General features: G+C 43.4%; 2 protein-coding genes across 3 annotated transcripts; one reads left to right on the top strand and one right to left on the bottom strand.

Annotated features, from left to right (window-relative positions):
- Window positions 1-521: 521 nt before the first annotated feature.
- LOC112225614 (coenzyme Q-binding protein COQ10 homolog B, mitochondrial) lies at window positions 522-8355 on the top strand. 2 transcript variants are annotated; one of them, XM_024389714.2, is made up of 5 exons: window positions 522-688; window positions 5086-5241; window positions 5847-6039; window positions 6321-6452; window positions 6650-8355. In XM_024389714.2, the coding sequence occupies exons 1-5, from the start codon at window positions 588-590 to the stop codon at window positions 6815-6817; spliced, it is 750 nt and encodes a 249-aa protein (XP_024245482.1). In that variant the 5' UTR covers window positions 522-587; the 3' UTR covers window positions 6818-8355. The 2 variants fall into 2 exon arrangements, with proteins under 2 accessions (XP_024245482.1, XP_024245483.1); XM_024389715.2 differs by having other exon boundaries at window positions 525-688; window positions 6351-6452.
- Window positions 8356-8915: 560 nt separating this feature from the next.
- LOC112225613 (60 kDa heat shock protein, mitochondrial) lies at window positions 8916-16039 on the bottom strand. The gene is made up of 10 exons (XM_024389713.2): window positions 15883-16039; window positions 14067-14242; window positions 13478-13813; window positions 13118-13307; window positions 12762-12930; window positions 12191-12290; window positions 11459-11704; window positions 10791-10965; window positions 10467-10645; window positions 8916-10143 (listed from the first exon to the last, which is right to left on the bottom strand). Exons 2-10 carry the CDS (start codon window positions 14238-14240, stop codon window positions 9982-9984), a joined length of 1731 nt encoding a protein of 576 aa, XP_024245481.1. The 5' UTR covers window positions 14241-14242; window positions 15883-16039; the 3' UTR covers window positions 8916-9981.
- Window positions 16040-16124: the final 85 nt, after the last annotated feature.

Below are 16124 nucleotides of genomic sequence, written 5' to 3' on the forward strand. Positions count from 1 at the left end.
ACAAACACCATTGTAAATACAACCCATATTTATGTTTATTTATTTTCCCTTTTGTAACTTAACTATTTGCACATCATTACAACAATGTATATAGACATAATATGACATATTCAATGTTTATATTCATTTGGAACGCTTGTGAGTGTAACGTTTACTGTTTATTTTGATTGTTTATTTCACTTCTGTTTATTATCTATTTCACTTGCTTAGGCAATGTAAACATATGTTTTCCATGCCAATAAAGCCCTTTAAATTGAATCGCGAGAAAACCCTGCTTACATTGTGTCCTTTCAACAAATTTAGCACTAACCTTTCAGAGCCAACTATGCACTGTAGGTCGATCAAGTCAAGGCAACTCAATCCCACATCTCGTGACATTTTTGCACACGCACTCACAGCACAATGGGAAAAAAAAAAAAACACAGGTCAACAGTTTTAGGGTGACGGAAGTATACAGTAACCAATGAAAACTCTTAACAGATAACTAATTCTCCAATCATTGCGCTAGTTAGAGAAGGCGCGTCCACGAAGGATTAAGCTGCGGGTGAAGTAGTTAGTGGCGGAGAGAAGCGATCATCGCAGTGAAGATGGCGAGAGGAATGCGGGGACTAAGGAGAGCCGTACTGGAATGTATAAAACAGTTACCCGTCACAGCCAGCCGAGAAACACCTAAAAGGATTGGCGTAAGGTAACTTGCCGTTCATGTTTTATGTACAAATGTAAATCCTGAATATGGTCAAGTTACTGCTAGCATTAGCCCACCTACAGTTCGCATTTTTTCCTCGATGAAGCTAAAGTTCGCTAGCAGGTTGTTCGTTTAGTTTGCCTCAGCTGCTTTGTGTCCAGCCGGTCAATCTGTTTTTCTGTCTCAAATTAACTTTAGCTAGCTTACTTACTTAAGTTATCTAACAAGATTCGTATAACTAGCCAAACATGTCATTTTAGCTAACTGTTTTGACAACTAATTAGGGCTGCTGCCTGATTGCTAAACGTTAGCTAATGGCAGGGGTACTCGGGACACAGTGGGCGGGTTATGAGAATACATCTATAATCACACACTCTTTAATCGTTGGACGATTTGTCATTTGGTTGTCGAACTGAACACCGCCAGGCAGCCTAGTGGTGAGAGCATTGGACTAGTAACTGACGGGTTGTTAGATCAAATCCCTGAGCTGACAAGGTACAAGTCTGTCGTTCTGCCTCTGAACAAGGCAGTTAAACTCACTGTTCCTAGGCTGTCATTGTAAATAAGAGTTTGTTCTTAACTGACTTGCCTAGGTTAAATAATAAAATCCAAGGTGTTTCCTTTTGAAGCATTGGTATGTAACGTTAGTTGAGGTTTGTACAAATTGTTATTTTATCTATGGCATGTTTACAATTAGAATGCTAGTTGGCTAGACTGTCTACTACCTTCCGATATCAGTCAGTGCAGTGTCTCTGCCTGAAATGGTTAACATGTCAAAGGCATTCATCCACTTCGCTAAGTGGCTGAAGTTATTAGAGAAGTCTGGAAAACTTCCATGTATCCAGCTACCTGTGTTACGCAATCTGTCTTTGGACATTATCTGGGGCTTAACGTATGAGAACACGGACAGTGTCCTTTTGCAAAATGGTACACGGCATCATATGGATATGTGTGCAACAAAAGTTAAACATTTACTTTCTGCTATCATTTCTGTCAAACCGTCTACGCATATAGTTTGACGCATGCGTTTGCTAAATCCAACGTATGCACCACACAGAACGCTCTGCAACAGCAACGCAATGCAGAAAGTCAAATGCAGGGTTCCATCAGAAATTAATGGAGTTCTGGTTAACCCAAAATGCAATGACCCTGTCGGTGTGATCTAGGCATTAGGCACTGCCTAGAGTGATGAAACTAAACTCATAGTTGCACTCCTCACTATGCCAGGAGGATGTTTTAGGAAGCTGCTAAATAGTTTACAATTGCACTGAATCTTAGGAGTTCCCATTCAGAAACACACTACTCCTGCGCTGTAGGCGAATTCAGTAGGTGCTCTTAATCTGACTATCAGTGTCTTGAAAACATAAACGGATTGAAGTTCGTGGAACTCAAAATTTTGTATGCCTCACACCATGCAGTGCTACACAAAATAACATCACGCAGCAAAGTGACAATACCCAAGCTGGTGGTGATAACTACTGTAGTCCAATCAGTCATTCTCCCCAATGCTGACCTCTAGGTACGTTGTGTCCCCGTGTGGCAATCACCAGCCAGGTGCAGCGGTGGCTAAGCTGCTGGCAGATGGCCATCATCTGTTTCTGTCAGGGACACAACTGCCACCACACGCATGTTCTCCACTAATGCGCCTCTCTCTCTGTCACTCACTCACACAGCTATTTCAACACAGCTATTGCGTTGAAAGGAACTAACAGGCTTTCACCATAATCCTACCGGCTCCTACTATTCAGTTATTTGGGATTTACAGCATTTAATTTGAGTCAGTTGTCTGCTTCTTGTGGGTATTGGTGTGCATATAGTCTTTCATTGGAATTAAACCACTGTTTGAATAGTCCTAGGTGTGTGTTGAGGTTGTCCTCTGAGTCAGAGATTCAAAGGTATTTTCTGACTCACTCTTTGCAAGTGTTTTATTTATTTATTTTTTTACGCTGAAATAGTTGTCACTGGGGCAGCAGCAGGTGTGCTCACTGTGCAGAATTCAGTACGTTCACTTTACTGCTTACTGAACCGAAAATGTGACACCTGGAGGACCCTGTGTCTTTCTCAGCTTCAAGCCTCTGTAGCTGACAAGCCTTTTCATTAGGCTAGTCACATAGAGAAGATCAACACTAGTTAAGCAGGTGTAAATGGAGCGTAATTCCCTTTGTTATGCACTGTTCTCTGTCTATACTGACCTTGAACGTAAGCATGAGAATAGCATACTATACACCTGCTATTTGTTGGGGGTGGAGATCAAAGAGATGAAGGTGTGTCTACAGATACGCCGAATTCTGACCATGACTTAATTCCACCATCTTTTACGTGTGATGAAACGATGAATGAGGTCGAGCGACCTATCGGTTCCAAGTGGAACAACCTCTACTTCATTCTTTCAGATAGAAATAACCCCGTTCTCCATGTACTGTCATTTACAACTTGGGGTTTGTAAATGACAATTGTTTTAGATCTGTTTTACCTTTTTGTTGCTGAAAACACTCCACGAGTGCATTCGCCTGTTACGCGAATGCAGTAGAAGCCAAGATAAATGGCTAGCTAGCATTAAAACGTATCTTATAAAAAACAATCAATCATAATCACTAGTTATAACTACTAATCCAGTTTAGCAGGCAATATTAACCTGGTGAAATTGTGTCATTTCTCTTGCGTTCATTGCACGCAGAGTCAGGGTATATGCAACAGTTTGGGCTGCCTGGCTCATTGAGAACTAATTTGCCAGAATTTTACATAATTATGACATACATTGAAGGTTGTGCAATGTAAGAAGAATATTTAGACTTAGGGATGCCACCCGTTAGATAAAATACCGAACGGTTCCGTATTTCACTGAAATGATAAACGTTTTGTTTTCGAAATGATAGTTTCTGGATTCGATCATATTAATGACTAAAGGCTCGTATTTCTGTGTGTTATTATCTTATAATTAAATCAGACTTGATAGAGCAGTCTGACTGAGCAGCAGCAGGCCCAAAGCATTCATTCAAACAGCACTTTCCTGCGTTTTGCCAGCAGCTCTTCGCAAGCACAGCTCTGTTTATGCCTATCGGCCTAATGGCTGGTGTAACCAATGTGAAATGGCTAGCTAGTTAGCTGGGTGTGCGCTAATACTGTTTCAAACGTCACTTGCTTTTAGATTTGGAGTAGTTATTCACCTTGGAGCGGCTTTTGTGGAACGAGGGTGGCTGTTGTCGTTGTGTTCCTGGTTTGAGTCCAGGTAGGGGTGAGGAGGGGGACGGAAGCTATACTGTTACACTGGCAATACTATAGTGCCTATAAGAACATCCAATAGTCAAACGTATATGAAATACAAATGGTATAGAGAGAAATAGTCCTATAAATACTATATTAACTACAACCTAAAACCTCTTACCTGGGAATATTGAAGTCTCATGTTAAACGGAACCACCAACTTTCATATGTTCTCATGTTCTGAGCAAGGAACTTAAAAAAACAATTTTTTTACATGGCACATATTGCACTTTTACTTTCTTCTCCAACACTTTGTTTTTGCATTATTTTAAACCAATAAAAATAAAAATTAGTGTTCATTCAGTATTGTTGTAATTGTCGTTATTACAACAACAACAAAATATCGGCTTTTTTGGCCCTCCAATAATCGGTATCGGTGTTGAAAAATCATAATCGGTCGACCTCTAATATCAACATCACTCTTCCCACAGTGAAGTTTATGAAATGCTGGCCTTAACTTGATGAAATTTGGAGACCCAAGCTATAGGTTTCTTTAGCCATGCACAAATTATAGTATAGTGCCAAACCTACTGAGTTGATTTGATTTTTAGAGTTTAAAAAAAATTAAATGCCTAGACTTTTCACTGTATTTTTTTTAGTTCTGCAAGTATAGCCAAAGTATGTTGTGGTTGACTTTGCATATTTCTGGTTACTGGTAAGCTTGTGGAAAAGGGATTCAAAGCAGTTGATCTCAGAAACCAACACTACCTGTTTTCACCAGAAAATGTCCTGTTCCTTTTAACTTTTTTTTTGCCCTGTGGATGTATTGGCCCCTTCACATGGTGGTTTTGTAAATGTCTGCAGTGTGAGAACATGAGCTCAGAGACCTGAGGCTCTGATGAACCATTGGCCACTTCCATTGATCTTGAAATAGTTAGCTTTGATCTAACTTTATTAAAAGGGCACCCAGCAGCAGCCGAGCGTAACGTTTCTAATCCCGTACGTACACCGACGGTTTGGTTGTTCAGCTATCGGGAAGAGGTGTCCAGAGAATTCGGTCATGCAGCCAGTTCATACATAGGAATTAGATACTTAGAAATGACTGTGAATTTGACGCTGATATGTGTGTGGAAAACTGGCAAATGATTGGCCCTTATGTTGTTTTCTGACTCACCTCTCTCCTTGTTTCGGAACAGATATCTCTCCTCATGTGGGATCCTGATGATGAGGGTGCCACCCCTCCTGGGGGCCATGCCCAGGTCCACAGTCATCGTGGCCCCCACCCGCTCCTTCTTCAACCTGGCTGACACCTTCAACAAGAGGAAGGAGTACTCTGAGAGACGCGTTATGGGGTCAGTCACTGTGCCTCCCTGAAATCAGACCTGCCTTTGTCTGTGTTCAAATACTGTTTCAAATCTTTCAAATAATTTGAATGTCTGCTTTAGGCTGCCTGGAGTGCCAGTTGGTCATGGTTTGCCAGGTGGTCATGGTTTAGGAGTTCTCTATTAGTTCTATTGCAACAGTTCAGTGGAGCACAGACAAAGTTGCCCATTTGAAATGATTTCAAATAATATTTAAACCCAAGTCCTAGAAATGAATATAGATACTCTGGTTTCTCTATGTATTGTCTGTCCTGCTCCCACCAATGACTCTCATATATCCAGTGAAGGTCATAATCACTCAATTTTAAACTATTAAAAGCAACCCATTCTGTGTCCTGGGCTATTTGCCAGGCTGTTATGTAATGATTGGCTGGGAAATTGCAATAGTCTGACTGCGTTAGTCCCCGGGCAAGTTGAGACATGGGGGCAGAGAATGTCAATCATCCCTGTTAAGTAACAGTCTTCTTCCGTTGATGACCTTCACCTACATTACAAATAGAATTTAAGGTCAGAGTTTGGAGGACTATCCTCCCTCTGTAAGAGATGTTGACCCAGGCCTCCTCTCTCTCTCTCAGGTACTCTATGTTGGAGATGTATGAAGTGGTAGCTGGGGTGGAGAACTACCTTCACTTCGTTCCCTGGTGTAAGAAGTCTGACGTGGTGTTCCGGCGCTCGGGGTTCTGTAAGGCCAAGCTGACAGTTGGCTTCCCCCCGGTAGTGGAAAACTACACCTCACTGGTCACCACAGTGCGCCCCCACCTGGTCAAGGTAAGGCACTGCAGTAGCGGCTGGTAACTCCCACCACTACTGTATATGCAGTGAGGGTACTTGGCTAGATCTAAGATAAGCAGCTGTGAAGTAGATGGACACCGGGTGTGTTCCTGTTTGTCTTAATTGCTGTTGCGTTGAATAGCTGATCACATGTCACTGTCTGGAGAAGTGTTTAGCATCTCAGGAACTACATAAATATTATATATCAATCTAATGAATATTGTAGTGGGCCTTTTTAATAAAGATGACCTGGAATGCAGCCTCTGTGGTTATATCAGCAGTCTGACCGTGGCTGTGTTGACCCCCAGGCAGCCTGTTCAGACGGTAAGCTCTTCAACCACCTGGAGACGGTGTGGCGCTTCAGCCCTGGCCTCCCTGGCTACCCTCGCACCTGCACGGTTGACTTCTCTGTAAGTACCTCAACACACTGCACTGTGGGTATCTGGGTTAGTGTATTTTATGTGTGCCCATGTATGCGTCTGCATAAGAGTTAGCTATGCATCTCTACTATCTTTGGCACTGTTTTCTTCTCTCACACACATGCATGTATACAGGATCATATGTCTAGATCACTTTCTCAACCACTCTCCATCTCTCCGCTCTCCAGATCTCCTTTGAATTCCGCTCCCTGCTGCATTCCCAGCTGGCCACTGTTTTCTTTGACGAGGTGGTGAAGCAGAACGTGTCGGCGTTTGAGAGGCGGGCCGGGAAACTGTACGGAGCACAGACCATGATCCCCAGAGAGCTCATGTTTCATGAGGTGCACCACACGTAGCGTGCCCCAACGGTTCATCCTCTCTCTGCGGACACACACACACACAGTCAGCCATGGCAGGGAGGGGGGGAGAGAGGTTAAATGCCTGAACACTGCAGTGCCTTATCAGAAAACAACCAATGATTTTATACCCATTAACTGCTTGTGGCTAGATTCTGTCCCACTCCCTGCCCCCCAAAATACCATCCCCCTGTACCACCATAGACCCCTACTGGTGCCACCTCGCCCCAAAGAAACCATCAGCACCTCTGGCCAGTAGGCACATCTGAGCTTAGTGCTTTCCCCATGCGGTGAGCACAGGGCTCATAATAGCCCTCTTGTGGAGATATAAAAACTCTTCTACTAAGGCCTAAATAAAGTCTGTTTATAGTGAAAGGCTGTGTGTAAGATACTATGGTAGCGAGATCAGGGGAAAGGGACTGGTGTTATGTACTGATCAGGCCAACAGTTTGTGAAGGCCCATCCAAGATATGACATGTGCATTACGTTATTGTAACTAACATTATAAACTGGGTGGTTCGAGCCCTGTATGCTTATTTGGCAGTGGTATACCATGGGTATGACAAAAACATTTTTTTACTGCTCTAGTTACCTTGGTAATCAGTTTCTAATTGCAATTAGGCACCTCTGGGGTCTGTGGAATATGGCCACTATTTCACAGCTAAGGGCTGTATCCAGGCACTCCGCTTTGCGTGGTCCAATAGAACAGCCCTTAACTGTGGTATATTGGCCATATACCACACCTCCTCTGGCTTTATTGCTTAAGTAGCCTAATGCTATGTTGTCATGTGGATAAGATGGAGGCTGGGGTATCAAAGGATCGGCTTGTACATTTTTGAATGAAGTGTGAGCACTTGAAGATCGACGTTTCCTAAAGGAATGTCGCAACACTGCCGAGCCTACCTACACAAGAGGTGCTGTGTTGCAACAATGTTACCTGGGACATTTCTGCTGCATCCCATATAGCACATTGTTCTCTAATGACCATGAGGCATGTTGTTCAGTTATGGCACTTGTGCAATATGTGTTTAGTTTTCTAAATGCAGCCACTTTTTCCCTAGAGATGTCTACTGGTTTAAAAGGGCCCAGACTGGCTAGGCAGGGTACAGTGTCATCCAAACTGTGTGTCAAATTGCACCCTATTTCCTATACAATATACCCGTAGGGCTCTGGTCAAAAGTAGTTTATATGCACTACATTTGACCAAAAGTAGTGCACCATAAAGGGAATAAGTTAACATGTTGGTTGCTTGTGTCTGCCAGTCAGAATACTGTCACTGAGGTATCTTACCATAGAACCTTTTAAAGATGTCACTCTTATGTACACCCAGTGAAATCATATTTATATTTTATAACCTTAAGCATTCTACTCCTATAAAGATATTTATTAAGATAAAATGTACATATTGTTGTAAGACCAGATAAGAGTGCTGACTTAACTATAATTGTTGTGTTTTGGGGATTGTTTTATAGTGCAAATGGAGGTGTTTCAATGAGCGAAGATGTAAACTATTTTTATATTAAAAGGTTTGTGCAGTTCTAGTTGCAGTTAATGTAGACTCCAGAACATTTAATGGGAAGTCTGCGTTGTGCCTTCCTCAGGTTTAGAGTTGTCAACATCCGATTGGTTGACCATAGATGAGCGAATCATGTGAGAGGTAAGAATAGAACTGACAGTAAGTTATGACTCCTGCTGGACAAATACAGAACCACATGCACAAGAGGAAACTATTTTTCAAGGACAGAAATGCTGTAACAAAATACCATACCAACAGGTTACCTTGCCAGAGACATGAGCTAAGATACTACATATAACCAGGAGAGCTCAAAATGTAGACTTGGGCTGTCCAACCTTGTTCCTATAGATATTCACTCCAAACAATTCTGAATGACCCGATTCAGGTTACCAACTGGGTTAGGGTTGGAATGAACCTACAGGACTGTAGTAGTCCAGGAACAGGATGGGTGAGCCCTAACAAATCATTCTGGGGTGGATTATTTAAGTGATGTTAACTATTGCATATTCCAGTTCAGTATGTCTGGCATTGTACTATGAAATGATCAGATATGTGAAGTGTTTGCTCATGAAAGCACAATGGTCTTGTTCAGAACATTTGGTTTTATTAAATAAAAACAAATTAATGTCTACATTGTACAAAACATGTCAAATGATCACGATTGGTTATTTGCAAAGAAATAATGTACTGGGGGGGAGAAACACAGCTCAACACTTGAATGCACGGTTGTTTATAGTACTGATTGAACACAGTAAATACAAATCCGGTCATGAGGACATCAATGGGTTTCACATTAACTTGTGGCTTGGACCTTCACTGGCCCAAACTGCTGTAACTAGTCTGACCAACCTACAGTCAACCTCAGCTGGAAAGTCATTCAGCCATCTTAATGCACAATAACCATCCTATAGAATTCTGATATGAATCTTTTGGTTCCAGAATATTTTGAGTATTGAAATCAAAGGAATGCTCATGCGCCACAATTATTTTATTTTCATTAACTCAACTGAAAAGGTTACAGTTCCTCCCAACATTACTTGGGTGAAACAGGACAAAGCTAAAACTAAAGGTTACGACAAAAATTGACAGTGGCATGTCTGGCCAAGTTTCCTATCTATAGCTATCCTGTGTTTAACCAGTTAAAATCAGCCTCGTCTTTAACGTCAGGAAGTTACAGGCTTCATTACTTCCATTTGATAGAAATGACAATTTAGCAATACCAGCATTGCATTATTCGCACTGGTTAGCATCTTTCATAAACAGTGAATATTCTGCATGTTGCTGATGGATGATGAGACAGCCATGTTTGTGAGGTAAATGGAGGGGTCTCACAGCCTCAGTTAATAAGGGGGTCATCGGGGTAGACTGGGGTCTCAGAGCCTCAGTTAAAGAGGTAGAGGGATAGAGAGAGGCTGAGCGAGGACAGGCTGGTCGGGTAGAGGGACGGAGAGAGGCTGAGCGAGGACAGGCTATTCTGTTCTTCCAGAGGGTGGAGGGGAGACAATCAGCAGAAGTAGTGTGGTTCATCCATTTGCAGCTCCAACAAAACTCACGGCCATTCAGTTTTGGCAAGTCCGGGGGTTGGAGGGACAATTTGCCCCCTAGCCCCACGCTGCCATTAAGTTTTTACAGCGCTTTGAGGTGGGCCTTAGAACATGCCACCGCCCATACCTCCCATACCTCCCATACCGCCCATACCTCCTGGCATGCCACCCTCTTTCTCCTCCTTGGGCAGCTCTGTGACCACACACTCAGCAGTGGAGAGAAGGGATGCGACACCTGCAGCATCCATTAGTGCAGTCCTCACCACCTGTAGGGGGAGACAGACTCAGTCATTGTTGTAATACAGACATACACCAAGAGAGGGAGCCAGAGAACCTGTAATATCACTAGCTGTAATATCACTAGCAGCCATTTGCTGTCTACGCAACTTCAGTCTAGTGAAAGCATACACCGTAAACCTTATTGCAGCAACTAAGCAATCTTGTATGAATTAACATTCATATAACTTTGCCAACATTAGTTCTGTACATTTTCCATCACTATAAAATGAACATGTCTTTATTATATTTTTGGTATGCTGGGTGAATGACAGCGAAATGACAGTGTAGTGCCGAGCTAAAGCATCCATACCTTGGTGGGGTCAATGATGCCCTTCTCTACCATGTTGACGTACTCTCCTTCCATGGCATCGTAGCCGATCTCCACCGCGGCCTGAAGGATCTTCTCTACCACTAGAGAGCCCTCCACACCAGCGTTCTTAGCAATTGTCATGGCCGGCACACGCAGGGCTCGTCTGATGATGTCAATTCCTATAGACAGGAAGCAATATACCAAGTTAAGCTACATTACTTCTGTCTAAAAGTTTGAAATGAAAATGGAACACATCTCACCACTCCCATGTGACCAGAGGAAAGCCTATTGGCAAGTTGGGTAAAGATTAAGAACTCTACTTACCAATCTTCTGGTCAGAGTTGATGGGCACGAGGGCATCCAGGGCAGGGATTGAGCGCAGCAGGGCACAGCCACCCCCGGGCACGATGCCCTCCTCCACAGCGGCCCTGGTGGCATTCAGGGCGTCGGTCACACGGTCCTTCTTCTCATTCACCTCCACATCACTCGTTCCTCCCACCTGAAACAGAACAGTCAGTGGGTGACTCTCTTTCATGGTGGATACAGGAGCGACTCAAATGTAAATCCTGTCTCACATTAGGAATCTCCTAATGTCAACTCCTCCTACCTTTTTTTTTTTGCTCCATATACACAAACGAACAACTTACAGAAGCACACACACATCTGCCCAGACCACATGCATTATTGTTCGCCACAAGGCCTCAAATTGTTTTTCCTCCATCACCCATGCTATTTCAATAAATAACTTTCCCATTGTGTTGATGGCAGATTGACTGATTTCGAAGTTTAGTATACGTTTATTTTTAAAGATGTGAATCGCCAGCCCATTGGGTATATTCTAGGCTTATTTCAATAGCCAGGACTAAAATGTGACAATATTCAGGGACATTAAAAGGACTAAACAAATGTAATGAAATTATACTGTCATCTATCCCTCTTAAGCTCTCTCTCTCTTCAATCCCCTCCATACAGCCCCCGACCTCTTCTCTGACCTTGAGCACAGCCACTCCGTCAGACAGCTTGGCCAGCCTTTCGTTGAGCTTCTCCTTCTCGTAATCGCTGGTGGTGTTCTCCAGCTGCTCAGCGATCTGAGCCTGCCTCTTTTCGATGGATGCCGTGTCTCCCTTCCCCTTCAGCAGCATGGTGTCGTCCTTGGTCACTGACACCTCGCCCACCTGGCCAAAGTCATGTGCCTGGATGTCCTCCAGAGCAATGCCCACCGCCTCATCACCAAACACCTAAGGAAGAGAGAGGAGAGATGTCAGTAAAGGAAGGGCAGGATTTGAACAGGTAATCATTGGCCCTGATAAAATATTTTAAAAATGTTGTCCATCTTTTAAGAGGGGGACAGAGGGTGCACTTCACCATTATTAGAATAGGGCCATTGGGTGCTGAGCTAAACCCTTAACCATGGGATAAGCAAGACTATGCAACATTCATTGATTGATGAATCATGCCAGTGCAGACGTGTCTGAGAACAAGTGTCCCTGCCTGCTGTGGGATGCAGCCAGACAGGGATAGGAGAAGACATGTTTCTGTGTGCAGGGGGAATGACAACCGCACTGAACAAGCTGTACTGTAACTTATCCTGTTTTTCCTATTCCTTTTCTCAAGTAGTGATTGACTGAAGTTGGGGGTGGTTACAGTGTAAAGTGTTCTTACAGTAGAAATGGATTGATGTCCGTATAGGCCCTACGGTGATGATTAGTGTAAAGTGTGCTTACAGTGCCCCCGGTGGCCACGGCCATGTCGTGCAGCTGGGCCTTCCTGTTGTCTCCAAAGCCTGGGGCCTTGACTGCCACCACTTGTAGTCCCACCTTCAGCCTAAACACAGAGTAGAGGTTAAATGAACACACCCAAACTGACATCATCCAGCATCTACACATAGAGGGCAGGAATAGTAAAATTGTCTACAGCTTTATTTTGAGGTTGACTCTTCAGTTATCAATACCCAGAGCTGAATGATGTTGGTGATATATCTCAGTGTTCTATATTAGTAGTGCAGCCATGTGAGCTGGTTGTGTCCCATTGGCCCAGGTGCTCAGTCAGTGTTGATGTGAAGGGGAAAGGTCCTTAAAACAGGTCCTTTACCTTAAGGGTGTTTACTGGTTAAATTAAGGACACTGACTGACCTGCTGAGGACAAGGGCCTGTATTCACAAAGCGTCTGAGCAGGATTGCGCATCTAGGATCAGATCCCCCCTTGTGCATATAATTATGATCCAAAAGCCCAAACTGATCCCAGATCAGAACTGCTACTCTGGGACACAGGGTGCTAAAGGGACAGGGAACTGACCTGTTGAGAACCAGGGTGCTGAGGGCCTCTCCGTCCACATCCTCAGCCACGATGACCAGAGGTTTGCGGTTCTGGTTGGCCAATTCCAGGGCAGGGACGATGCTCTGGACAGTAGAGATCTTCTTCTCACTCAGCAACACATAGGCATCCTGAAACTCACACTTCTGGCCTGAGGGACAGAGATGAGAGATGTTATGTAAAAGCTCCAAAATGGCCAAATGTGGAGAATCAACATCATAAAAATACATTAAATCTGTAGAGCATCAAGATCACCAGTGTGCTGGAGTTTCTTTTAATCTTAAAGCCACAAAATAGCTGGGCATGGTGGTGGGGTCATGGCAGACAGGGGACCTTACCTTTGGCTGTGTTGATGAAGTAAGGTGAGATGTATCCGCGGTCGAACTTCAGCCCCTCAATGATCTCAAGCTCATCATGCAGAGTTTTGCCATCCTTGACAGTGATGACTCCCTTGCGGCCCACTTTTTTCATGGCGTTGGAGATGATGGTGCCGATCTCCACGTCTCCATTAGCAGAGATGGTGGCCACCTAGCAGACAGAACAGAGCATTGAAAACTTTACATTCAACATCAAGAAGGTCTTAATATAAAGTAGAATATAAATATTGCATCTGTCTATTAAATAATTATTTGTATCAATTGAATAGATATGAATATTGACTTATTTGATCAATCCATATTCTTAACACAATTGGTTACCTGGGCAATCTCCTCAGGTGTGGTGACTGGCTTAGACATCCTCTTCAGTTCAGCAATGACGGTCTCCACAGCCAGCATGACGCCACGGCGGATCTCCACAGGGTTAGCGCCTTTACTAATGGTGTCAAAGCCCTCCTTGGCGATGGCTCTGGCCAGCACGGTGGCGGTAGTGGTGCCATCTCCTGCTTCCTCGTTTGTGTTGTTGGCCACGTCCTGGACCAGCTTGGCACCGATGTTCTGGTACTTGCACTTCAGGTCGATGGCCTTGGCTACAGTGACGCCGTCCTTGGTCACCTTGGGGCTGCCCCAGCTCTGCTCGATGATTACTGTGCGACCCTGCAGGAATGTGGCAAAGGATACAGCTCAAAACACTTGTTCGGGCAGGAACAACTGAACACAAGACACACCGTGGTGCACACGGTTCTTCGGGTGGAAATAAAACCCAAATAAAAAGTGATACAATAATGAATTGGTTATACATAACAGACATCCCACCCCTGGGTGAAATTTAAATCGTACAGAATTGTATATATTTATTTGGCACCGCAATATAGCAGAAGGTATAGTCATAGCAATTCCCTCCTCCTACCTTGGGACCCATGGTGACGGCGACAGCATCAGCCAGCAGATCCACTCCCTTCAGCATCATGGCCCGAGCATCGGCTCCAAACTTGACGTCCTTGGCGTATGCTCGGGTGAGGTGGGGGGCCAGGGCCCTGCAGACTGGCCTCATCTGTCTCATCACCGTGGGTAGACGCAGCATCTCTGGAAGGGGGAGATAAGAGAAAAATTATAGGGGGCCACACTACCAATCATTCAGTCACAGAGCAGCCAATAAAAAAACTTAATATGTCAGCTGTTAGCTATCTTATTTTAATATGCACTTAAATTGTTGGTAAAATCTCAAAGTAGCAAACAGGAGTCCATGTTTGCCCTGTAACAAATGAATCTTCTGGATTATACCAAAGACTCCTTCTACCCCCTCCCCCGGCCCATATGTCACATAATGACTGTCTGGAGGTGACAAAACAAGCTATACAGTACAACCTATTGGCCTTTCATGATACAGCAAGAGTTGTCAGGGAATAATTAACAAATGAATGACAGCATTCCCATGATGAAATACCCCTGAAAATCTCAAGGACAAAAAGGACATAACCCAGAGCAAGACCACAAGCAAATGTGTGTTTGAAGTCTTGCAGAAAGACAAAGAAATATCCATCTTACTTAGCAGAACATGGTCTAAAAGGGAAAACGTCAAAAGGAGGGAATCTGAATAAACTGTCACAGTAGGCTATCATAAATTAGCTTACATGTTGGCAGAATTTATTGGTCTATATAACCCAAATCAAGGGCTTAAGTCAACATAATGCACATTTCTCAAGGTCCTGAGAACAAGTAGCATTTAGCAGCCTGAGTCCATGTCCGGCACGCTATTGCACAGTGTTGTGCATCCGTTTACAAATTAATCTGAGACGTTCATTCGGAATCGTAAATTATTTATTTCTGTAATGGGGCGTTTGCTGATATTTGCGACATCGTTTCTGAAATGTCTCGAACCGGTCTTTTCCTGATTCTCCCCACGTGTGCGCAGGTCATGCGTCACAAGGTCAAAATCGCACAGCGTATGGAGAGTGCGCAGTAAATGCCTTACCTCGATGAACTACTTAATGAATAAAAAAAATGGACTTGTCGTAAAAATGTCCAGCACAAGCATTATTTGTCAAATAATGCTACATACAACAACATTCATATCGCAACCGATACCAGCCCGAGGTAGCCATTTATTAGATATCCCAAAATTGATTTTGAATAGGCATTTAAAACAAACAAAATATTGGCAAGACTGGGACTACGTTCATTTGTCACGCCGGTATGTAGATGTATATAACTAGGAGTGAGAAAAATGATACGTTTAGCAATCTTTTGGAATTAGGCCTAGTTGTGATGGTGACCAAATATGTTGTAGGGACATGCATGAGTCAATGTTGGCCCAATTGGTGACGTTATCTGGCTGTCATTACTGAATTAAGATCAGAGCACATGACAACATCAAAATGAACGTGGAAAATAATTGCATAACTAATGCTAATTGTTAACTAGCTACCTTCAAAAGCTGTAATGTTAGTTAGCTAACTACCAATTTAACTTACCAAATAGATAGACTTACGGAAAATACTGGAGAAACAAGGACAAGTAGCGATGCCATAATTACCAGTGCCTGATATTCAGGGACGTTAGGATGTAAATTACCATTCCAAACGAGCATGGCTACTTGACTGTCCTTGCTGGATGGAGGCTTGAAAATACTAACGATGCTCGCAAAAGCATGACGTTTGAGACAGTTCATTATGCTGTTTAGACTGATGCGCTACAGAGATTTATAAAGACATAATAGTACTTACTTGTCGTTTGAAAGATTTTAGGCTGGCACGATTTGGTCGTCTGGAGGAAACTGAGTGATTAACGTTATAGAGTTGAGAAGAACGACCAGAGAGAGGTGTGGTGAATCGAACTTCAGAGACAGCACTGCACATGGCTTTTTGCATCCGGGTAATTTACTGGTCCGCCCCAAAACCTGCATAGGGGAAATATAAATTATATTTGCTGAAATTGAGTGACATTTTGTATCATATGTATTGTATTT

This window comes from Oncorhynchus tshawytscha, linkage group LG26 (assembly GCF_018296145.1).
Source record: "Oncorhynchus tshawytscha isolate Ot180627B linkage group LG26, Otsh_v2.0, whole genome shotgun sequence".
NCBI classification, from domain to species: domain Eukaryota; kingdom Metazoa; phylum Chordata; class Actinopteri; order Salmoniformes; family Salmonidae; genus Oncorhynchus; species Oncorhynchus tshawytscha.

What these genes read in the sequence shown, in the direction of transcription:
- LOC112225614 (XM_024389714.2), top strand. Translation starts at nt 588, where the DNA reads ATGGCGAGAGGAATGCGGGGACTAAGGAGAGCCGTACTGGAATGTATA. An exon ending in TGCGCCCCCACCTGGTCAAG is followed by an intron (nt 6,040 to 6,320) that starts GTAAGGCACTGC and finishes TGGTTATATCAG; the next exon opens with CAGTCTGACCGTGGCTGTGT. An exon ending in CCTGCACGGTTGACTTCTCT is followed by an intron (nt 6,453 to 6,649) that starts GTAAGTACCTCA and finishes TCCGCTCTCCAG; the next exon opens with ATCTCCTTTGAATTCCGCTC.
- LOC112225613 (XM_024389713.2), bottom strand. Translation starts at nt 14,240, where the DNA reads ATGCTGCGTCTACCCACGGTGATGAGACAGATGAGGCCAGTCTGCAGG. An exon ending in CACCTGAGGAGATTGCCCAG is followed by an intron (nt 13,308 to 13,477) that starts GTAACCAATTGT and finishes TCTGTCTGCTAG; the next exon opens with GTGGCCACCATCTCTGCTAA. An exon ending in AGCACCCTGGTTCTCAACAG is followed by an intron (nt 12,291 to 12,761) that starts GTCAGTTCCCTG and finishes CTCTGTGTTTAG; the next exon opens with GCTGAAGGTGGGACTACAAG.